The sequence below is a fragment of the Bombina bombina genome, chromosome 5, assembly GCF_027579735.1.
Source record: "Bombina bombina isolate aBomBom1 chromosome 5, aBomBom1.pri, whole genome shotgun sequence".
In the NCBI taxonomy this organism is placed as follows: domain Eukaryota; kingdom Metazoa; phylum Chordata; class Amphibia; order Anura; family Bombinatoridae; genus Bombina; species Bombina bombina.
The window spans coordinates 701,881,215-701,906,909 of NC_069503.1; the positions used below are offsets into that span (position 1 = coordinate 701,881,215).

The following is a 25,695-nucleotide window of genomic DNA, read 5'->3' on the forward strand; positions in this document are numbered from 1 at the left end:
TGAGTGTACAATACACATCCATACGTGTGAATTATGGTTTATATTTATTTGTTATTTTTCTTTTTGAATAGGCATGAAAATACTTTTTTCTCTCTTACCCACAGGAACACATCTCCTTTCTGAAAATGCTATGGGCCAGATTACAAGTGGAGCAATAAATATTGCTTTCATGAAAGCGATATTTGCACTCCACTGAGTAATACCCGTGCATGCTAATGTGCGCTGGTATTTCAAGTTGAGAGCAATGCGAACGCAGGCTCACGTTCGCATTGCTGGAAAGCATTGTGCTCACGAGAATGCACTTCCATAGGCTCCAATGGGAGCCTTGTTCTCATGCCGTGAGACACGGCATGAGAACTCGCGCAGCAAAGGGGGTAAGTCGTGCAGCAGCAATGGCAGAAAATTGTAAATATATGTGTATATGATTTAAACATATAATATTTATGTGTTTATGTATATACACTTATTAACAAAGTGGCACAACAAAGAAGTCTCTCCCAATAACAAGATTGCGTGATATGTGCAATACAGGACCACTGTTAGATCCTAGTGTAAAATGCGACAGCCACGGAACGGTCACTATGAGCAGGTAAAGCTTGTAATAAAAACTTACCGTTCCTGGCTCACAGGATCGATGCTGGTTCATGCAGGCAGGATACGGAGCGGTCATGGCTCACTCGGACTCCAACGCTTAGGGATTCCCAAGGCTCCAAATGCCCTTCCTTAGCACCGTGTATTTCCGCTTCTCTCCTGCAGACTCTGTAAACAGTGTGCGGGTGGGTGTGTTCGGCGTGTCCCTCTAGGATAGACCCGGATGTTTGGCGGTTCCTCCCCTCTTCTGGAACGCTCCTCTGTGACACCGGGGGGTGTATGGGTCTCAGGGCAGTTCTGATAGGTCCCAAAGCCGATCAGCTCCAACAGTCCTAAGAGCTTGTAGTAGATTGTAAACTCCCACCGGCTGTGCTACACTGTGGTAGGTCAGTGGTAATAAAGCACAGAAAGGAAGGAGCACCAGCCTGGGAGTATTAAAACATATGAACTTTATTCCCAAACAAATAAAAGCCTGGATGCACAGGCTATCAAACATGTGAGTGTACAAGGAGGTCAGCCAGCTAAATAAGACAGCTTATTTAAAACCACAAGCCTCCTCCTATTGGACAATCAATTTTTTAAATTAACACCATATGCCCTTTCCATACATAGCGCATTAAAGCGACAGTGCATAGATCCACACAGAAAGTATGTAACACAACACAAATCAATTAAAATATTTAACATCTTATGCTTGCGAAATATGCATACAGTTTCCTACTAATGTAAGGGGTATAAATAGGCTTCATACTGTTCAGAGAGCAAAATGCTTGTTTTAATGCCAGCATGCCTTTGGTAAATAGCTCGTTGAAGTGTCAACACAAAAACAGCGATAAATTGTGAGCCCCCTGGGAATGAAACATTATAGCCCTCACATTTAATGTTTCATTCCCAGGGGCTCACAATTTATCGCTGTTTTTTTCCGAACAGTAGGAAGCCTATTTATACCCCTTTATAAGCATAGGTAGTTGTAGGCATACATTCAGGGTAACACTGTCCCCGGGAACAAGATATAGACCATATTATACATATGGCAAGAACCCGGAGTAGACATAGCAAGCATAACCCTTTAATCTTTATGAGCTTTGATATAAACCGCTGTTTGGATTTTAGTGCTTTCTTCCTAATGCTAATTCTATTAACCGCATATAGGTAGTTTTGGCATTTGACTTTACATTAGTAGGAAACGTTATGCATATTTCGCAAGCATAAGATGTTAAATATTTTAATTGATTTGTGTTGTGTTACATACTTTCTGTGTGAATCTATGCACTGTCACTTTAATGCGCTATGTATTGAAAGTGCATATGGTGTTAATTTAAAAAAATGATTGTCCAATAGGAGGAGGCTTGTGGTTTTAAATAAGCTGTCTTATTTTACATTGCTAGCAGCTTCAGATATGGCATCTGTCGAAACGCGTCAGCTGTAGCTTGCTGACCTCCTTGTACACTCACATGTTTGATAGGCTGTGCATCCAGGCTTTTATTAGTTTTGAAATAAAGTTCATATGTTTTAATACTCCCAGCTGGTGCTCCTTCCTTTCTGTACTTTATATACACATATTAACACATATATATATATTATATAAGCATATACATATATATTTACTGGGAACACACAGTTCTCATAGACCGCAATGTAAAGGCACTTTTCAGTGCTGTTTTTATTCTAACACCCCACACCTGCCATCTTTAGCCTCCAAAAACTGCCTGGTGCAGTTTTATTTATTAAAAAAATAAAAATGCTACAATTTTAATTTTTTAATAAAATGCGCACCACTGTATTTTTGGGGCACATTTATAAAATTAACCAGAGATCTGATTTCTGGTTAATTTTATAATCGCTAGTTGCTACCACAAGCTTGTGGTAGCAATAACCAGCCACTTGTAATGGATGGTTATTTATCGCACGCCTGAAAATGGGCTCCACTTGAAATCTAGCCCAATATCTACTGTACCTCATTTGTGTAAATATCTCTCCCACATTGCATTTGCTTTCCTTGTGCCTATAGTTGATGTAAAAACACCGTTTTTTATTGTTTTTAAAAGATATTTTAGGAATGTATGAGGCTGTACATGTTCATTTCGCTTTTTGTTAACTTTGTATGTAACTTAAAAAAGTTGACTGTTTTAAAATCAGTGCTCCCTTCCATTTGCCGATTTGCTCTTTCAACACTTCCCAGTCATTATATTTGACCAGTGTCTCCTATCTTACAGCTTCTGAATTATTTCTCCTGTTTTTCCAAGCCACATAAAGGATCATTAAATACAGTAGAATTGCATTTTAAAAAGATAATGCAATAATTTCATTAAGCAGTAGATTTTTCAAAGTTACCTGTTATTTCCCTGTTTCCTGTCATGTGACAGCCATGTGCCAGTCACATTCTCTCTCTGGTCCCTTTTTAAATATAGTTTTCAGAAAGATAAAATCCTTAGACACTCACTGAACTATTTTGTTCTTTATAGCACAGGTATGTTAATAAGGGCAGGTCTTCTGAAATGAATTCTGGTTCTTATATTTGTACAAGTCTAAAGCGTTCAGTAAGAGGAGCTTGTCTGATTAACACTGTCATGTACACAGGTGCCAGCTATACTTCAGAATACTGCTCAGGAACAGCAGACAGAATCACACTCAGATGACGACACCACTGAAGGTTCAGCTTCAGACTCTGAAGAAGAAATTCATTCCAAAGATGCAGTTCCTCAGACAGAAACGGATAAAAAGGTTACTGTCCTTTTATTGCTTCAAAGCATTCTCTAGTATTAATACAGTTATCCTTTCTACATTGCTTTAGATAGATAGATAGATATATAGATAGATAGTTTAAAGAGACAGTAAAGTCAAAATTAAACTTTAATTATTCAAATAGATCATACAACTTCCCAATGTATTTCTATTATCTAATCTGATTTGTTCTTTTTCTATCCTTTGTTGGAAATTACACCTGGGTAGGCTCAGGTGTAGCAATGCACTACTGGGAGCTAGCTGCTGATTGGTGGCTGCACATGTATGCCTCTTGTCATTGGCTCATCCAATGTGGTCAGATCACTTCCAGTTGTGCACTGCTGCTCGGAAAATGAAGCAAATTTGATAACATAAGTAAATTAATTTTTTTATGCTCTTTTTGAATCATGAAAGAACATTTTTGGGTTTCATTTCCCTTTAATTTTGAGCAACGTTTCTGTTTAAATTTTAGTTTTCAAAGTTGTTGCATAACTTTGAAAAACAAATGTGATTGAAAGTTTTGTAGAGATTACAATTGACTACAAAACTGCCAAATATGAATTAGATTGGTCAAGTTGTTTTTAAATTATTTAATGTAGAAAAAATTGCTATTTTTTGGAAAACTTTATTGACTCATAATTGGGATTTTTAGAAAGTGCAACAGCTGACATGGCTGAATGCTGATAGCTTTTGACTTGATTGAAAGACCTTTGGTAGTTTGCAGTTTATAACAAAAAATAAAGAACACACAGTTAAATACTTTTATGCTTATAATAGGCCATAAAGTAGGCCTAGAGACTCCCATAAGGCACTTTTTAACACAAAGCCCCTATATAAGTTTTAATATCGAGATCACTGTGGCATTTGTTTGAGTAGGGGCTCATGTGAGCCCTATGTGCATACCAATGTTATATAACTATATGCAAAGACCCTCATTTATGAGGATAAACCATTCTTTTGAAAATGTTCCAATATAACAGTGGTAAAATGCTGTTCAAACAAAGCAAAATGACTAAAACAACAATGCTTGCCTGACCATACTGCAATCCACAACACGTTTGAGTGTTGCCTCTTTATCACCATAAAAAAACATTTCAAATGGTCATGAAACCCAAAATGTTTCTTTCATGATTCAGATAGAGAACACAATTTTAAACAACTTTCCAATTTACTTCTATTATTTAATTTGCTTCCTTCTCTTGTTATCCTTTGCTGAAAGATTTATTTATGTAAGCTTAGGAGCAGCAAAGAACCTAGGTTCTAGCTGCTGATTGGTGGCTACATATATCTACCCATTGTCATTGGCTCACCCATGTGATCAGTAGTCACAACCAGTAGTGCATTGCTGCTCCTTTAACAAATGATACCAAGAGATTGAAACAAATTAGATAATAGAAGTAAATTAGAAAGTTGTTTAAAATTTGAGTTTCATGTCCCTTTAATGTCAGAGTTTGTTTTCTATCAAACGTTTAATAGCAAGGAAATTCCTAACTTAAATTGCCCCCCTTGGGAGTTTAACATGACATCATCAATGACACCACACATGACATTGTTGATGACCGCCTTTGACATCACTAGTGCAAATTATATATGTATGTGTTTATACAGTTTGTGCAGAAATCTATAAAATTATATTTTTTTAAAAAACACTCAGAGAACTTTTGTAATATTATAGGTGATGCAGCTAGAGAAATTAGTTAGTTTGGGGTTGACGGGGTGAGCAAATGGGGTGAGAGCTTAAATAGGAGATTGTGTGTAAGGTGGGAGGATGCAGAGTTGGTTGCATGTGAGGTAGAGGGGGATAAAAGGGTGCCTAGGAGCTTATGTAAGGAAGAGTGGTCTTAGATGGAGCATATGTATATGTGTGTGTAACACTCTCGGGAGCAATTTAACCCCTTGAGTGCTGCTTTCCTTTGGTAATTCTGTGCCCAAGTCATCTGCACAAAGTATACTGCCTCTTTTAGTGACACACATGAACAAGTTTAAGGTAGGAGGAGAGCATTGTGTCTGGGCACAGAGAGGACTTCAGACAGCTGATCAAAAGCGACATATTCCCAAGCAGCTGTATAGGGGAAAGGAGCAGCTAAAATCTTGTTTCCTTTTTTTGCTCTACAACTAGAGTTGCCATGTCGACTTTGTTTTCCTGGACACATATGAGTTACACATGCTGCAGGGTGTGCAGGGAGGAACATGAATAGTGTTGTCCAGGGTCACTATTTGTGTGCTGTCCAGGTGCGCAATGCATGTTGCCCTCTGCACACCCTGCAGCATGTGTAGCTTATAAGTGTCCAGGAAAACATGGCTGATGTGGCAACCCTATCTACAACCTTGCCATGGTTTTTAATGCTAGGGTACAGTATTTGTTCATATCTATCTAATCTATCTGTCATCAATCTATCTACCTCATGCTTAGCTTACATGAAATGTGTGCAGATTAAAGGGACACTGAACCCAATTTTTTTTTCTTTCATGATTCAGATAAAGCATGACATTTTAAGCAACTTTCTAATTTACTCCTATTATCAAATGTTCTTCATTCTCTTGCTATCTTTATTTGAAAAGCAAGAATGTAAGTTTAGATGCCGGCCCATTTTTGGTGATCAACCTGGGTTGTCCTTGTTGATTGGTGGATAAATTCATCCACCAATAAAAAAGTGCTGTCCAGAGTACTGAAACAAAAAAAAGCTTAGATGCCTTCTTTTTAAATAAAGATAGCAAGAAAACGAAGAAAATTTGATAATAGGAGTAAATTACAAAGTTGCTTAAAATTGCATGCTCTATCTAAATCAGAAAATAAAAATAATTGGGTTCAGATTCAAACGTGTCATTCTTTTTTCTTTCCCTTTATTCCTCAACCTTTTACTTGCTACCCTCAATACCACCAAATACAAACATCTATTGATTTCACACTCCTGCGGAATAACAAACACATTGCTATTAGCTTCTCAGGTTACAAGTAGAAATTAGAAATACTAAAGAGGAAGTTTAGGAAAATCCCTAGCACTGGAGATGTACTATCCCCATAGAGTAAAAGTATTGGCAAGCTATTATCTACCATTTTAATTTGGGGGGGCAGGATTTTTAAAAGAAAAACTAAATTTATGATTACCTAATAAATTAATTTATTTAATGGTGGCGACCTGTCCACTAGCCATTACTTTTGGAATTCAACTTCTGGCCACTAGAAAAATTATGGCTTGTTGACTCTCACCACTTTATGAAAGAAACAAAAAATATGTTTACCTAATAAATTAATTTATTTCATGGTGTTGAGAGTCCACGAACCATTATCCCTTCTAGCGACCAGGAATACCAGGCTTGTGGACTCTTACCATTTTTTGAAAGAAATAAACATAATTTTCACTGTTGTTTGCATATAACTTTATTTAAAACTTACAAATGTGTTAAACACAAAGTTAAAGATTGGTCTCGAGCTGCAACATATAAATAATCATGATAGTAAGAGTCCACAACCCATGACATGTGGGATTAAAGGGATATTAAACAGTGCTCATTTAGTAAAAACAAATATGTTAAATCAAAGTAAATATAAAAAGAAAAGGATTGTAAAAAAACAGCAAATAACTTATTTGTTTTCTTGCAAAATTAGCACTTAGATATTCTCAGTGTAGCCCCTGCCCCCAGTGTTTTAATAGCAGAGGATTTTCAATACCTTCGTTTTCATTCTGTCAGTTCTGGGCATGAGCCTAGGAATTCTATGACATCATGCTAAGATAAAACTTTCTGCAGAGACCTCCTCATCCATGTAGGGCTCTGACAGGAAGCACAAATGTAGTGTAAAAAATAATTAAAAGGTAAAATCCATTTAAATAGATGGATAATACATATTGTAATGATTTATATTAAGTATAAGCAACTGCTTAGTGCTACAACAACGAAACAGACTGTTTAACATTCCTACAGGAGGAGTCAAAACACCCCACACAACAGAGCTTTAATCTCTCACTTTCCCATTATTCCTTAGTCAATTTTTTGCCTCCAGCAAGAAGTGAAGTTCAAACTTGAAGTGCTGATCTGCATGTTGATTGAAAATTATTCTTAAACCAATGTGACACCTAATATCCCCCTCTGAGTGCCGGGAATAGGACCTGTCACAGGTGTCGCTGGGACTTGTCCTGCAGCCTCTTCCTGTTGGTACTCCTTCCTTAGATCCTGTGTCAGTGCAAACTACACAGGATGGGCTCTTCTAATGAAAGCAGGTCTCCTGCAGCTTAGTAAGCACGGTAGAGTGAGTGCTTACAGGTAAGTAGGTACTTGAACTCCCATAGCCCACGAGCTATTAGAATAAACATGTACATATGACTCACATAGCCTGGGAACATTGTTACATACACTAGATACATACAGTTTTAAAGGAACACTAAACCCACATTTTCTCTTTCATGATTCAGATAGAGCATGTAATTTTAAGCAACTTTCTAATTTACTCCTATTATTAATTTTTCTTTGTTCTCTTGCTATCTTTATTTAAAAAGCAGGAATGTAAAGCTTAGAATCCAGCCATTTTTATGTTCAGCACCCTGGATAGAGCTTGCATATTGGTGGCTACCATCTTTTACTTCAAGATTACTAATATTGTTTATAAAAAGATTAAAGTTTACAATCACTTTAAATGTAAACGGATGCAAAGGACAGAAGAGAACCCTTTGCAGGTCCTGGGCTCATCTTGAAAATCCTTAAGGATTGACCCATCTATGTACCCAGTACCTTCCTCTAGAATCCCAGTACCTTCCACAAATACAATTGAAACAGAATCCTCCTAAAGAAGTATCAGAAGCTGTGTCCTTTAATTTCAAATTGGAGCACATACATGCTCTATTGCAGGAAGTTTTACTAGCCTTTCTTTTTTTGACCCTTAACCTAAGGACACACAATTTTTAGATTAATAAGTTTTCTAAGGAAGCCCCTAAAAAGGCATCTACCTTCCACGTTCCTGGTGCAGTTTCTGAGCTAATTAGTAAAGAATGGAACAAACCAAGCATACCCTTGGTTCACTCAAAAGCATGTTCCGTTTACCCTCTGAAGAACTGGAGATATGGGAGCCTATTCCAAAGGTGGACGGTGTCACCTCCACTTTGGCTAAGCGGACTACCATTTCTTTAGAGGGAAGTACCACTTAAGGATCTGATGCGCAGAAAACATTAAGGTTTATTCAGCAGATCCTTTACGCTGGCAGTTTATATGCTTTGTCCAGATGTTACGGTTACTTACATATCTGAAGCTACTGCAGAATGGTGTGACAGGATCTCTGACCTTATTTCCCAAGATGTTTCTCTTGATGAAATTGAGGATTGCTTCACTTTAATTTGTAATGCAGCTGTTGAAATAATTAGCATTTAATGCAAAAAGTGCTGCTATGACTGTTCTGGCTAGGAGTGTCTTATGGTCATGGTCTGCTGATATAGTATTTAAAAGCAGACCTATTTCACTCCCGTTTGAGGGAAGGAAATTACTTGGACTGAATGCTCTTATTGCTACAATTATGGGAGGTTAAGGAGCCTTTCTGCCAAAAGACAGAAAAGCTAAGGTTAGAGTTAAGTCCACTGGAAGGTTTTCACTCTTTTCATCATTCCAAGACGTAAAGATCCTTCTCTTCAGTGTCTCAATAATCAAGCACCTACAAAATTATAAGAAATCCTGGTTCCTCTTGGTCTAAGTTCAAACAGACAAAAAAAATATTGGTGGGGGTCAGCAGACTGAACCTTTTCCGTGCAATCTCCAGGGCTCTCCAGAGTGGCAGTGGCTTTCATGGGCAGAACGTCATCATTGCATGATTTCAGCAATTCAGATTCTGTGTGTGGACAATTAGGAAGCAGAATTTTAGTCGTCAGTACCTTCACCCTGGTGAATGGTCCTTGAATCAGTAGGTATTCGACCAGATTGTGAATCGTTGGGGGAGGCCAGACATAGACCTCATGGCCTCTCACCTTGAATTAGAAGCTACCTCAGTATAGTGGGAGATCTTGAGATCCACAAGCGACTCTAATAGATGCACTAGTGAATCCCTGGTCATTCATTCTGATTGACCTTTTTCCACCTTTTGTTTTACTATCCAGGATAATAGCCAGGATAAACAGTAAAGGGCCTTACTGCTCTTGCATGGTCTCATAGGATTTGGGCCCTGGTATTCAAAGATTCTCCAGCTTGGAGAGAAATTGAAGTTCACAAGGGCTGAACTCACTGAATACTCAAAAGAAAAAAGGGCAGAAATCTCTCCAGCACTGTGAGATCTCATATCTATATATGAAGGAGAGACAAGCCCAGTACAATACAGCACTGCGTGATATGAGAATTTTGTTACACTTTTGTGTTACTTTAACAAATTAGGATCTTACTTTGTATATTTCTGTTTTTATATACAAATTGCATTGCACCTTGAATATGCTGCTTTGCAAGCTAAAACTCACACTTTCAGAAAGTGGGAGGGGGAGGCTAATTCCTTGGGCTGAACAGGTGAGTTCCCATGGTGTCTGAAGCTTTACCACCAGTCTTGTGAAATTTTCTAAGCATTTTAAACAAGCTGGTCTCACTGATTTGTCTTACCAGCAGTATGCAGGTGAAGTAAGTTCAAATAAGTCTATTCAAATGCTATCAATGGAGACAGCACACATCCACCTGGGGCACGGATACAGCAGGGACTGCCAATCCCAGTATCCACAATGAAAGACAATGGAATCCAGCCTCTTGTCAAAAATAATCATGACATGACCAAGAGCCCACTATTGGGCTTGAAACGTTATCCTTTTTCCCATGATGTGGAAGCAATAAAGAGGGTTCTCTTACAAGGTGTATCCAGTCCACGAATTCATCCTTACTTGTGGGATATTCTCATTCCCTACAGGAAGTGGCAAAGAGAGCACACAGCAGAGCTGTCCATATAGCTCCCCCTCAGGCTCCGCCCCCCCAGTCATTCTCTTTGCCGCTCTAACAAGTAGCATCTCCATGGGAGGGTAAAGTGAATGTGGTGTTAGATTTGTAGTTTTTATTTCTTCAATCAAGAGTTTGTTATTTTAAAATAGTGCCGGTTTGTACTATTTACTCTGTGGCAGAAAGTGATGAAGATTTCTGCTGAGAGGAAAACGATTTTAGCATGTTGTAACTAAAATCCATTGCTGTTCCCACACAGGACTGGGGAGTACCAGAAAACTTCAGTTGGGGGGAACAGTTTGCAGGCTTAACTGCTATAAGGTATGTTTCAGTCATTTTATTCTAGTCAAGACTTAGTAATGCTAGAAGACTGACAAGAATCCCCATGTGGGAAAGGTAAGCCATATTCTGAAACTTAGTATAGAAGGAAGGCTTATTTAAAAGGGCTCAAAACACTGGTGGACACTGTTAAGGGGCAATCGATTATTTTATAACAACAATCTGATCTTTTTACAAGTTTTTATTACATTGGGAACGTTTTATGGGTTTTTTTTCCCACATGGCATATATTTAGACACCTATTTAGGCTTGTGAAGGCCCCACAACTCCAGAGTGGAGAGGGAGGGGGCCTAAATTTCGCGCCAATTGTTTTTGCAGACAGCTTCATGCAGCTTCACGTGGAGGGTCCAAAGATTACTTGAGGACTTCATAGAGGCTTATTTCCGATCACAACTAATCCCCAAGGAAGGTAGGGCCACAGCAGATTGCTGTGGCATGGTGCTGTAGTTTGCTAACCGGTTGCCAGCTTTACTTTGCTCCGGTTTGGCCATCAAGGGGTTAATTGACTTGAAATTCACTGTGCAATCATTTCAAAGCATTAGGATCATACAGTGAAAATTTCATAAAGATTGGGTTATTTTTTGAGATTTAGTAAAAAAGTGTGCGCTTTTTATTATTTAAAGTACTGTTTTTTAAAAAATTGTTTTTTTCTGTATTTGAGTGCTGTCTAAGTCTGTTTAACATGTCTGAGCCTACAGATAGACGTTGCTCTATGTGTTTAGTAGCCAAGGTGGAACCCCCTTTACATTTGTGTTTTAAGTGTGCTAATGTGTCTAAGCATTTTAAAGATCACGGTGTTTCACTTATAAATGTATCCCAAGATGATTCTTTAACGGAAGGTAATGAGGATAGCCCACCTTCCTCTCCCCATGTGTCGACACCAGTTACGCCCGCGCAAGCGATGCCTAGTACCTCTAGCGCATTGGCCCCTATTACATTACAACAATTAGCAGCAGTCATGGATAATTCCCTTGCGGCATTTTTATCCAAACTGCCAGTTTTTCCTAAAAAGCGTGATAGCTCGGTCTTAAGAACAGAGTATAAGCAATCAGAAGCTTTGGAGGATTTATCTGTTGTACCCTCACAACGCTCTGAAGGGACGGTGAGGGATGTGTTGTCCAAGGGAGAAATTTCTGACACAGGAAAGGTTTCTCAACGGGCAGAATCAGATTCCTTAGCGTTTAAATTTAAGCTGGAACACCTCCGCGTGCTGCTTAAGGAGGTATTAGCTACGCTGGATGATTGCGACCCCATGGTGGTCCCAGAGAAATTGTGTAAAATGGACAGATATCTAGAAGTCCCTGTATACACTGATGCGTTTCCGATCCCGAAGAGGGTGGCAGATATTGTGGATAGGGAGTGGGAGAGACCAGGTGTACCCTTTGTTCCCCCCCCCCCCCCTATCTTTAAGAAAATGTTCCCCATAACCGATCCCAGGCGGGACGCATGGCAGACGGTCCCTAAGGTAGAGGGGGCAGTTTCAACGCTAGCCAAGCGCACAACCATACCAATTAAAGACAGTTGTGCTTTCAAAGATCCTATGGATAAAAAAATTAGAAGGTTTACTAAAGAAAATCTTTGTCCAACAGGGTTTCCTTCTCCAACCTATTGCCTGCATTATTCCTGTAACTACTGCAGCGGCTTTCTGGTTTGAGGCGCTGGAGGAGTCGCTCCAGACGGAGACCTCATATGATGAAATTATAGATAGAATTAAGGCTCTAAAGCTGGCTAATTCTTTTATCACAGATGCCGCTTTCCAATTAGCTAAGTTAGCGGCGAAAAATTCTGGTTTTGCCATCATGGCGCGCAGAACGCTTTGGCTTAAATCATGGTCGGCCGATGTGTCATCTAAGACTAAGTTATTGAATATTCCCTTCAAGGGAAAGACCCTTTTCGGGCCCGAATTGAAAGAGATTATTTCGGATATCACTGGGGGAAAGGGCCATGCCCTCCCGCAAGATAGGCCTTTTAAGGCTAAAAACAAGGCTAATTTTCGTTCCTTTCGCAACTTCAGGAGCGGTCCTGCTTCAACCTCTGCGACCGCAAAGCAAGAGGGTAACTCCCCACAGCCCAAGGAAACCTGGAAGCCTATGCAGGGCTGGAACAAGGGTAAACAGGCCAAGAAAACTGCAGCTGCTACTAAGACAGCATGAAGGGGTAGCCCCCGATCCGGGACCGGATCTGGTAGAGGGCAGACTCTCTCTCTTTGCTCAGGCTTGGGCAAGAGATGTTCACGATCCCTGGGCATTAGAGATAGTTGCTCAGGAATACCTTCTAGAATTCAAGGACTCTCCTCCAAGGGGAAGGTTCCACATTTCTCGTCTGTCTTCCGACATGACAAAGAAAGAGGCATTCTTACGCTGTGTAGAAGATCTAATCAAGATGGGAGTGATATATCCAGTCCCAACTACAGAACAAGGACTGGGTTTTTACTCAAACCTGTTTGTGGTTCCCAAAAAGGAAGGAACTTTCAGACCAATCCTGGATCTAAAAATTCTAAACAAATTCCTCAGAGTTCCATCCTTCAAGATGGAGACCATTCGGACAATCTTACCGATGATCCAGGAAGGTCAATACATGACTACCGTGGATCTAAAGGATGCCTTCATATTCCTATCCACAAAGATCACCATCAGTTCCTAAGGTTCGCTTTTCTGGACAAGCATTACCAGTTCGTGGCCCTTCCCTTCGGGTTGGCCACCGCCCCAAGAATTTTCACAAAGGTGCTAGGGTCCCTTCTGGCAGTCCTAAGGCCGCGGGGCATTGCAGTAGCACCCTATCTGGACGACATCTTAATACAGGCGTCGTCTTTTCCCAGAGCCAAGGCTCATACGGATATTGTTCTGGCCTTCCTAAGGTCTCACGGGTGGAAGGTGAACACCGAAAAAAGTTCTCTGTCCCCCCTCACAAGGGTTCCCTTCCTGGGAACACTAATAGACTCGGTAGAAATGAAAATATTTCTGACGGAGGTCAGAAGGTTAAAGCTTCTAAGCACTTGCCGAGCTCTTCATTCCATTCCTCGGCCATCTGTAGCTCAGTGCATGGAGGTTATCGGATTAATGGTGGCAGCAATGGACGTAGTCCCTTTTGCTCAAATTCATCTCAGGCCACTGCAATTGTGCATGCTCAAACAGTGGAATGGGGATTATGCAGATTTGTCTCCTCAAATCCAACTGGACCAGAAAACCAGAGATTCTCTTCTCTGGTGGTTGTCTCAGGATCACCTGTCACAGGGAATGTGCTTCCGCAGACCGGAGTGGATCATTGTAACGACCGATGCCAGCTTGTTAGGCTGGGGCGCGGTCTGGGGATCCCTGAAAGCTCAGGGCCTTTGGTCTCGGGAAGAGTCTCTTCTCCCGATAAACATTTTGGAACTGAGAGCGATATTCAACACGCTCCAGGCATGGCCTCAACTAGCGGCGGCCAAATTCATGAGATTCCAGTCGGACAACATCACGACTGTAGCATACATAAATCATCAGGGAGGAACAAAGAGTTCCTTAGCGATGAAGGAAGTAACCAAGATAATCAGATGGGCGGAGGATCACTCTTGACATCTATCTGCAATTCACATCCCAGGAGTAGACAACTGGGAAGCGGATTTCCTAAGTCGTCAGACTTTTCACCCGGGGGAGTGGGAACTCCACCCGGAGGTATTTGCTCAGGTGACTCAGCTATGGGGCTTTCCAGAGTTGGATCTGATGGCGTCCCGTCAGAACGCCAAACTTCCTCTTTACGGATCCAGGTCCAGGGACCCCAAGGCGGCATTGATAGATGCTCTAGTAGCGCCTTGGTCCTTCAAGCTGGCCTATGTCTTTCCACCGTTTCCTCTTCTCCCTCGGCTGGTAGCCAGAATCAAACAGGAGAAGGCCTCAGTAATTCTGATAGCGCCTGCGTGGCCACACAGGACTTGGTATGCAGACCTAGTGGACATGTCTTCTGTCCTACCATGGACACTGGCAATGAGGCAGGATCTTCTAATTCAGGGTCCATTCAAGCATCCAAATCTAGTTTCTCTGCAGCTGACTGCTTGGAGATTGAACGCTTAATTTTATCCAAGAGTGGGTTCTCTGAATCAGTCATAGAAACTCTGATCCAAGCTAGAAAACCTGTCACTAGGAAAATTTACCAGAAGATATGGCGAAAATATCTTTGTTGGTGTGAATCCAAGGGTTACTCGTGGAGTAAAATTAGGATTCCAAGAATATTGTCTTTTCTCCAAGAAGGATTGGAGAAAGGTTTATCAGCTAGCTCCTTAAAGGGGCAGATATCCGCTCTTTCGATCCTTTTACACAGCAGCAGTACCAGATGTTCAAGCGTTTGTACAGGCGTTAGTCAGAATCAAGCCTGTCTATAAACCTGTGGCTCCTCCATGGAGTCTAAATTTAGTTCTTTCAGTTCTTCAAGGGGTTCCGTTTGAACCTTTACATTCCATAGATATTAAGTTATTATCTTGGAAAGTTTTGTTTTTGGTAGCTATAGCTTCTGCTCGAAGAGTTTCAGAATTGTCTGCTTTGCAGTGTAATTCACCCTATCTGGTGTTCCATGCAGATAAGGTGGTTTTGCGTACCAAACCTGGGTTTCTTCCTAAAGTGGTTTCTAATAAGAACATTAACCAGGAAATCATTGTTCCTTCTCTGTGTCCTAAACCAGCTTCTAAGAAGGAACGGCTTTTGCACAATCTTGATGTGGTTCGTACTTTGAAATTCTATTTACAAGCAACTAAGGATTTCAGACAAACATCATCTTTGTTTGTTGTCTATGCGGGTAAGAGGAGAGGTCAAAAAGCTACGGCTACCTCTCTTTCCTTCTGGTTGAAAAGCATCATCCGATTGGCTTATGAGACTGTTGGACAGCAGCCTCCTGAACGAATTACAGCTCATTCCACCAGAGCTGTGGCTTCCACTTGGGCCTTCAAGAATGAGGCTTCTGTTGAACAGATTTTTAAGGCAGCGACGTGGTCTTCACTGCATACTTTTGACAAATTTTACAAATTCGATACTTTTGCTTCTTTGGAGGCTATTTTTGGGAGAAAGGTTTTGCAAGCAGTGGTGCCTTCTGTTTAGGTGACCTGACTTGTTCCCTCCCTTCATCCGTGTCCTAAAGCTTTGGTATTGGTATCCCACAAGTAAGGATGAATCCGTGGACTGGATACACCTTGTAAGAGAAAACAGAATTTATGCTTACCTGATAAATTACTTTCTCTTACGGTGTATCCAGTCCACGGCCCGCCCTGGCATTTAAGTCAGGATAAAAAATTTTTTGTTTAAAACTACAGTCACCACTGCACCCTATGGTTTCTCCTTTTTCTCCTAACCGTCGGTCGAATGACTGGGGGGGTGGAGCCTGAGGGGGAGCTATATGGACAGCTCTGCTGTGTGCTCTCTTTGCCACTTCTTGTAGGGAATGAGAATATCCCACAAGTAAGGATGAATCCGTGGACTGGATACACCGTAAGAGAAAGTAATTTATCAGGTAAGCATAAATTCTGTTTTTATCATTATTTTTGACAGTAGGCTGGATTCCATTGTTTTTCAAATAAGTCTATTGGGAATTTTGAGCAAACAGAAAAGTAATATATACTAAAATAGGCAAAAGCAAATTAAATTGTAGTGAAAACATTTCTGTTTAATTTTAAATTGATGCAAACGGTGCCTTTATATCAGCCTCAGAAGTTCTCCAGTTACCTTCTCTCTCCCATGTATCCCAGAGAGCTTCATTGCTTTCTATGGAAGGCATCTCTTATCTTTCTGGGATTTCCAGGTTCCTCCCCTTTTTCTTAGAAAATTTAGTGAGTTCTGCCCCAAAAACCTTACAAAGAGATTATTTAATAACTTAGATGTAGTAAGGGCACTGACATTTTATCTTTAAGCCACTAAGTAATTCATAAATTCTTCCTTGGTTATCCATTTCTTAGTTTCGCGCGAGGGACAGAAAGCTACTACTCACCTTAGCAGCTTGGCTTAAAGCTTTGATTTGCATAGCATACTTAGTAGTGGGTAAGTCTTCCACTTAACGAATTACTACTCATTCTACCGGAGTAGTCGCCACCTCTTTGGCTTTTGGAAAGAAAGCTTCCTTTGAACAGATTTGCAAGGCAGCTACTTGGTCATTTTTATATACCTTTACTTTTGGTAGGAAAGTTCTGCATTTAGCAGTTCCACTTTAGTACCTCTACCTACCTGCCTTAACTGTTTTTCATGCCCTATTTCATGGTGGTCTTGTGGACCTCACAGCTTGGGTATAGGATCCCACATGGTTCATGGACTCTTATCTTATGAAAGAAAAACATAATTTATGTAAGAACTTACCTGATAAATTCATTTCTTTCATATTAGCAAGAGTCCATGAGCTAGTGACGTATGGGATATACATTCCTACCAGGAGGGGCAAAGTTTCCCAAACCTCAAAATGCCTATAAATACACCCCTCACCACACCCACAAATCAGTTTAACGAATAGCCAAGAAGTGGGGTGATAAGAAAAAGTGCGAAAGCATAAAAAATAAGGAATTGGAATAATTGTGCTTTATACAAAATCATACCACCACAAAAAAGGGCGGGCCTCATGGACTCTTGCTAATATGAAAGAAATGAATTTATCAGGTAAGTTCTTACATAAATTATGTTTTCTTTCATGTAATTAGCAAGAGTCCATGAGCTAGTGACGTATGGGATAATGACTACCCAAGATGTGGATCTTTCCACGCAAGAGTCACTAGAGAGGGAGGGATAAAAATAAAGACAGCCAATTCCTGCTGAAAATAATCCACACCCAAAATAAAGTTTAATGAAAACATAAGCAGAAGATTCAAACTGAAACCGCTGCCTGAAGTACTTTTCTACCAAAAACTGCTTCAGAAGAAGAAAACACATCAAAATGGTAGAATTTAGTAAAAGTATGCAAAGAGGACCAAGTTGCTGCTTTGCAAATCTGATCAACTGAAGCTTCATTCCTAAACGCCCAGGAAGTAGAAACTGACCTAGTAGAATGAGCTGTAATCCTTTGAGGCGGAGTCTTACCCGACTCAACATAGGCATGATGAATTAAAGATTTCAACCAGGATGCCAAAGAAATGGCAGAAACTTTCTGGCCTTTTCTAGAACCGGAAAAGATGACAAATAGACTAGAAGTCTTTCGGAAAGACTTAGTAGCTTCAACATAATATTTCAAAGCTCTAACAACATCCAAAGAATGCAACGATCTCTCCTTAGAATTCTTAGGATTAGGACATAATGAAGGAACCACAATTTCTCTACTAATGTTGTTGGAATTCACAACCTTAGGTAAAAATTCAAAAGAAGTTCGCAACACCGCCTTATCCTGATGAAAAATCAGAAAAGGAGACTCACAAGAAAGAGCAGATAATTCCGAGACTCTTCTGGCAGAAGAGATGGCCAAAAGGAACAAAACTTTCCAAGAAAGTAATTTAATGTCCAATGAATGCATAGGTTCAAAAGGAGGAGCTTGAAGAGCCCCCAGAACCAAATTCAAACTCCAAGGAGGAGAAATTGACTTAATGACAGGTTTTATACGAACCAAAGCTTGTACAAAACAATGAATATCAGGAAGATTAGCAATCTTTCTGTGAAAAAGAACAGAAAGAGCAGAGATTTGACCTTTCACGGAACTTGCGGACAAACCTTTATCTAAACCATCCTGAAGAAACTGTAAAATTCTCGGAATTCTAAAAGAATGCCAAGAAAAATGATGAGAAAGACACCAAGAAATATAAGTCTTCCAGACTCTATAATATATCTCTCTAGATACAGATTTACGAGCCTGTAACATAGTATTAATCACAGAGTCAGAGAAACCTCTTTGACCAAGAATCAAGCGTTCAATCTCCATACCTTTAAATTTAAGGATTTGAGATCCTGATGGAAAAAAGGACCTTGCGACAGAAGGTCTGGCCTTAACGGAAGAGTCCACGGTTGGCAAGAGGCCATCCGGACAAGATCCGCATACCAAAACCTGTGAGGCCATGCCGGAGCTACCAGCAGAACAAACGAGCATTCCTTCAGAATCTTGGAGATTACTCTTGAAAGAAGAACTAGAGGCGGAAAGATATAGGCAGGATGATACTTCCAAGGAAGTGATAATGCATCCACTGCCTCCGCCTGAGGATCCCGGGATCTGGACAGATACCTGGGAAGTTTCTTATTTAGATGAGAAGCCATCAGATCTATTTCTGGAAGTTCCCACATTTGAACAATCTGAAAAAATACCTCTGGGTGAAGAGACCATTCGCCCGGATGCAACGTTTGGTGACTGAGATAATCCGCTTCCCAATTGTCTATACCTGGGATATGAACCGCAGAGATTAGACAGGAGCTGGATTCCGCCCAAACCAGAATTCGAGATACTTCTTTCATAGCCAGAGGACTGTGAGTCCCTCCTTGATGATTGATGTATGCCACAGTTGTGACATTGTCTGTCTGAAAACAAATGAACGATTCTCTCTTCAGAAGAGGCCAAGACTGAAGAGCTCTGAAAATTGCACGGAGTTCCAAAATATTGATCGGTAATCTCACCTCCTGAGATTCCCAAACCCCTTGTGCCGTCAGATATCCCCACACAGCTCCCCAACCTGTAAGACTTGCATCTGTTGAAATTACAGTCCAGGTCGGAAGAACAAAAGAAGCCCCCTGAATTAAACGATGGTGATCTGTCCACCACGTCAGAGAGTGTCGTACAATCGGTTTTAAAGATATTAATTGAGATATCTTTGTGTAATCCCTGCACCATTGATTCAGCATACAGAGCTGAAGAGGTCGCATGTGAAAACGAGCAAAGGGGATCGCGTCCGATGCAGCAGTCATAAGACCTAGAATTTCCATGCATAAGGCTACCGAAGGGAATGATTGTGACTGAAGGTTTCGACAAGCTGAAATCAATTTTAGACGTCTCTTGTCTGTCAAAGACAGAGTCATGGACACTGAATCTATCTGGAAACCCAAAAAGGTTACCCTTGTCTGAGGAATCAATGAACTTTTTAGTGAATTGATCCTCCAACCATGATCTTGAAGAAACAACACAAGTTGATTCGTATGAGATTCTGCTAAATGTAAAGACTGAGCAAGTACCAAGATATCGTCCAAATAAGGAAATACCACAATACCCTGTTCTCTGATTACAGACAAAAGGGCACCGAGAACCTTTGTAAAAATTCTTGGAGCTGTAGCTAGGCCAAACGGCAGAGCCACAAACTGGTAATGCTTGTCCAGGAAAGAGAATCTCAGGAACTGATAGTGAGCTGGATGAATCGGAATATGCAGATATGCATCCTGTAAATCTATTGTAGACATATAATGCCCTTGCTGAACAAAAGGCAAGATAGTCCTTACAGTTACCATTTTGAATGTTGGTATCCTTACATAATGATTCAATATTTTTAGATCCAGAACTGGTCTGAAGGAATTCTCCTTCTTTGGTACAATGAAGAGATTCGAATAAAACCCCAGCCCCTGTTCCAGAATTGGAACTGGCATAATTACTCCAGCCGACTCTAGATCTGAAACACATTTCAGAAATGCTTGAGCTTTCACTGGGTTTACTGGGACACGGGAAAGAAAAAATCTCTTTGCAGGAGGTCTTATCTTGAAACCAATTCTGTACCCTTCTGAAACAATGTTCTGAATCCAAAGATTGTGAACAGAATTGATCCAAATTTCTTTGAAAAAACGTAACCTGCCCCCTACCAGCTGAGCTGGAATGAGGGCCGCACCTTCATGTGGACTTAGAAGCTGGCTTTGCTTTTCTAGAAGGCTTGGATTTATTCCAGACTGGAGATGGTTTCCAAACTGAAACTGCTCCTGAGGATGAAGGATCAGGCTTTTGTTCTTTGTTGAAACGAAAGGAACGAAAACGATTATTAGCCCTGTTTTTACCCTTAGATTTTTTATCCTGTGGTAAAAAAGTTCCTTTCCCACCAGTAACAGTTGAGATAATAGAATCCAACTGAGAACCAAATAATTTATTACCCTGGAAAGAAAGGGAAAGTAGAGTCGATTTAGAAGACATATCAGCATTCCAAGTTTTAAGCCATAAAGCTCTTCTAGCTAAAATAGCTAGAGACATAAACCTGACATCAACTCTGATAATATCAAAAATGGCATCACAGATAAAATTATTAGCATGTTGAAGAAGAATAATAATATTATGAGAATCATGATCTGTTACTTGTTGCGCTAAAGTTTCCAACCAAAAAGTTGAAGCTGCAGCAACATCAGCCAATGATATAGCAGGTCTAAGAAGATTACCTGAACACAGATAAGCTTTTCTTAGAAAGGATTCAATTTTCCTATCTAAAGGATCCTTAAACGAAGTACCATCTGCCGTAGGAATAGTAGTACGTTTAGCAAGGGTAGAAATAGCCCCATCAACTTTAGGGATTTTGTCCCAAAATTCTAATCTGTCGGATGGCACAGGATATAATTGCTTAAAACGTTTAGAAGGAGTAAATGAATTACCCAAATTATTCCATTCTCTGGAAATTACTTCAGAAATAGCACCAGGAACAGGAAAAACTTCTGGAATAACCACAGGAGATTTAAAGACCTTATCTAAACGTTTAGATTTAGTATCAAGAGGACCAGAATCTTCAATTTCTAAAGCAATTAGTACTTCTTTAAGTAAAGAACGAATAAATTCCATTTTAAATAAATATGAAGATTTATCAGCATCAACCTCTGAGACAGAATCCTCTGAACCAGAAGAGTCATTAGAATCAGAATGATGATGTTCATTTAAAAATTCATCTGTATAAAGAGAAGTTTTAAAAGATTTTTTATGTTTACTAGAAGGAGGAATAACAGACATAGCCTTCTTGATGGATTCAGAAACAAAATCTCTTATGTTATCAGGAACACTCTGAACATTAGATGTTGATGGAACTGCAACAGGTAATGGTACTTTACTAAAGGAAATATTATCTGCATTAAAAAGTTTGTCATGACAATTAATACAAACAACAGCTGGAGGAACAGCTACCAAAAGTTTACAGCAGATACACTTAGCTTTGGTAGATCCAGCACCAGACAGCGATTTTCCTGAAGTATCTTCTTACTCAGATGCAACGTGAGACATCTTGCAATATGTAAGAGAAAAAACAACATATAAAGCAAAATTGATCAAATTCCTTAAATGACAGTTTCAGGAATGGGAAAAAATGCCAAAGAACAAGCTTCTAGCAACCAGAAGCAATGAAAAATGAGACTTAAATAATGTGGAGACAAAAGTGACGCCCATATTTTTTTAGCGCCAAATAAGACGCCCACATTATTTGGCGCCTAAATGCTTTTGGCGCCAAAAATGACGCCACATCCGGAACGCCGACATCTTTGGCGCAAAAGAACGTCAAAAAAATGACGCAACTTCCGGCGACACGTATGACGCCGGAAACAGAAAAGATTTTTTGCGCCAAAAAAGTCCGCGCCAAGAATGACGCAATAAAATGAAGCATTTTCAGCCCCCGCGAGCCTAACAGCCCACAGGAAAAAAGTCAAATTGATAAGGTAAGAAAAATGATTGATTCAAATGCATTATCCCAAATATGAAACTGACTGTCTGAAAATAAGGAATGTTGAACATCCTGAGTCAAGGCAAATAAATGTTTGAATACATATATTTAGAACTTTATATAAAAGTGCCCAACCATAGCTTAGAGTGTCACAGAAAATAAGACTTACTTACCCCAGGACACTCATCTACATGTTTGTAGAAAGCCAAACCAGTACTGAAACGAAAATCAGCAGAGGTAATGGTACACATATATAAGAGTATATCGTCGATCTGAAAAGGGAGGTAAGAGATGAATCTCTACGACCGATAACAGAGAACCTATGACATAGACCCCGTAGAAGGAGATAATTGAATTCAAACAGGCAATACTCTCCTCACATCCCTCTGACATTCACTGCACGCTGAGAGGAAAACCGGGCTCCAACCTGCTGCGGAGCGCATATCAACGTAGAATCTAGCACAAACTTACTTCACCACCTCCATAGGAGGCAAAGTTTGTAAAACTGATTTGTGGGTGTGGTGAGGGGTGTATTTATAGGCATTTTGAGGTTTGGGAAACTTTGCCCCTCCTGGTAGGAATGTATATCCCATACGTCACTAGCTCATGGACTCTTGCTAATTACATGAAAGAAACAAAATTTATGCTTACATGATAAATGTGTTTCTTTTATGATGGTGATAGTCCACAAGACCCACCCTAGTTGGCAGTAGTACCAGTTTGCACTCCTTTTACACTGCTTTTCCTTTCTTATTTTCTCCTTTCTTTTGACCATATGTATGAATAAGGAATTATGGGAAAATTACATTGAATAAAGCTCTGTTGTGTGGGGTGTTTTGCCTCCTCCTGTAGGATCAAACTTTAATCCCTCATGTGATGGCTTGTGACCTCTCACCATCATGAAAGAAATTAATTTATCCAATCAGTTTAAATTTAGTTTTTTTAATCAAAATATTATTTTATAGTAAAACATTAAAGCCTCACAACTAAATGATTACTTATGACACCACAACAATTAATTTCCCCTCCTGAGCTGGACACAGACCAACTATTAGAGGCTACACACATATTCCACTAGTGGTTGGTTTACCAACCTGTATTTAACTAGGGATCACCAGTGCATTTCCATCCCATAGCTGACTTTAACCCCCACAAAGGGGTTAAACACACAGAACAGTTTTCTTAGTGTACTATTGGTTGCATATAACTAATGCCTCACAGCATTTTCTTATTGCACTTTTATGTTTATTTAACCCCTTGTGTACACAATCCTTCCTAGATTCTTTTTCATGGCCATACATATCATGGTTACATACTGATTTCATATGCTGTACTTATCTACCATTGCTGGATGTTTAATTTTTATGCTCACTAACCTTCCTGTAAATTTCTTATTCTATTCTCAGGTTTCTACCATACCGAGCTTGACCTCCTGTTCTGTCTCCACATTTTTTGATGTATAACTCACCCTGTTATTTTGTTCATTATTAAGCCATGCAGATTTCATGTTTGTGTTACACTTGCTTTTACCTTTTGCTAATTGTGGTTCGGGAACATTGTTCTTTGATCCTTTTTGAATGCTGGTTTTAATGTGCTGCCAAGACTTCTCCTTTTCTTTGGACTGTGCATTGTTTATGTGGATTCTAGAGCAACTTCCTGTGGTTTTCATTGAATGTCCTGCGCTCAGCTTTTTAATTCATGTTTTCAACATTTTTTAATAGGAAAGAAAAAAGATGGTCAAAGAAGCACAGAGGGAGAAGAGGAAAAACAAAATCCCTAAACATGTAAAGAAAAGGAAAGAGAAGACGGCAAAAACTAAGAAAGGCAAATAGAATGTATCTTAGATTAAGATCCATAAATTGCCTGTACATCAAACAATGTGACTGTCTGTGCAATGTGTATAATTAATTGTCTATTCATCTTGCAGATGAATTAGTAACCTTACACTATGTGTAGAGACATGTAATACACAGAGAGAGGTTTCTTTGCTGAGCAATTAGTGCAATATGTCAATAACCTAAAGAAATCTGTAATCAGATTCTGCACATTTTATCCACTTGCTCCTATATGTGATGCAGAAAAAGTCATGCTCGATAATAATGTGTGTAATGCTATGATTGCATAGAATTATGTGTTTAACCCCTGCAAAGTTGTTAAACATATAGGGCCAGATACGAGTGGACCGGTGTTTAACGCTCCTGCTTGCACGCCAACTCGGCTAGAAGTAAGCTTTTTGCGCACATCGGGTAGCACTTGTATTACAAATTGAAAGTAAAAAGTTTTCACTTATGCCTTTTTTTTCCTAACACCCGAGACCTCATAACTTTGAGCCCTTATAACTTTTTTCTGCAATATTTTTTTAAATAATTTTTATTAGATAGTGTTATTAAGTGTTAAGTGTAACAGTACTTTTTAAATGTATTTTAGATGTGTTTTGTGCCACATTTTTTGTTTTGAGAAACAGTTAACCAGAGCTCTGAGGTAGCGCTAACGCCACGCACATTAAATTCAATTGCGCTCAAGTGATCGTGTTTACTTTCAACTTGTAACACAAAAGCTACATCCGATGCACACAAACAGCTCTGATAAACCCGATTATCACTCGTACATAACTGTTAGTGCACCACTCGTAATCTGGCCCATAGTAAGTCAGTTACAGAGCTACTGGTTGTGAGCTGGACATGGCAAGGAAATGGTGAGTATACACATATGCCATCACCTGATTAGCACACTGGCTGTGTTCATCTCTGGACCAAAAGTGCATTGCGGCTCCATACCTGACTTTAATTATGTGTTTAACCCCTTTGCAGACGTTAAACGCAAGTTGTGCAAGTATTGGTACAATAACAAAGTGTTCTAGCTCATTAGAACACTTTATTGTTGCTCTTTTGTGTCCCTTTAACTCAAGAAATCCTGGGTTTGCAAATCTTTGAAATATCGGATCCATTTATATTTAGCTATCACTTGTGCATTAATATCCTCTGGTATGCACACATTCTAACTTATCATGTTATAAACATTTGCATTAAAATAACAAAACATTCTTTCTAAGTTTATTCTTACATAGAATTAGAAGAACATAAATTCTGATAGCAGCTTATCCAGCCTGGTCGTGTGTGATGCTAAAGTATAAGCTTTCAGGATAGCCTTATGCACATCCCAGGTATTTACCATCTCTACTGGAAATCAAATAACCCTTTCTGTAAAAAAGTGCTTTCACAAATTACTCCTAAACCTGCTACCCTCCAAATGGTGAACATGATACTTGTCGTGGATTTTTTTATGTGACAATATTAACCCATAGCTTTATTTAATCCTTCAATATACATAAAGGTTTCTATCATGTCACCTCCCTCTCTACTGTCCTCTTAAACTATATACGCAGCATTTCATGTAAATTTGCTTTTAGACCAGATACCCTTTATTTGAACAATATCTAGTTTCAGAACATTAAAACAATCTTTACATAATCAAATATTGTAAACTTAGTAGTGCTGATAATAGGCGCAGAGCCCAATAGGTAAATAGAATCTGCACTGGATTTTTGTATAGCTTTATTATATTGTAGGACCAAAGTCTCTTCAGCAGACAAACAGAACAAAGCAAACACATACTTGTGACTCACACTGTCA

General features: G+C 39.6%; 1 protein-coding gene across 1 annotated transcript in view; it reads left to right on the top strand.

Moving 5' to 3' along the window:
• RIOK1 (RIO kinase 1) overlaps positions 1-25,107 on the top strand; it is a 100,307-nt gene extending 75,200 nt beyond the window's left edge. Inside the window, exons 16-17 of the mRNA XM_053714716.1 lie at positions 3,172-3,315; positions 23,785-25,107. Of these exons, the coding sequence (XP_053570691.1) occupies positions 3,172-3,315; positions 23,785-23,895 (255 nt within the window). The 3' untranslated portion in view covers positions 23,896-25,107. The remainder of the gene's footprint in view (positions 1-3,171; positions 3,316-23,784) is intronic.
• Positions 25,108-25,695: the final 588 nt, after the last annotated feature.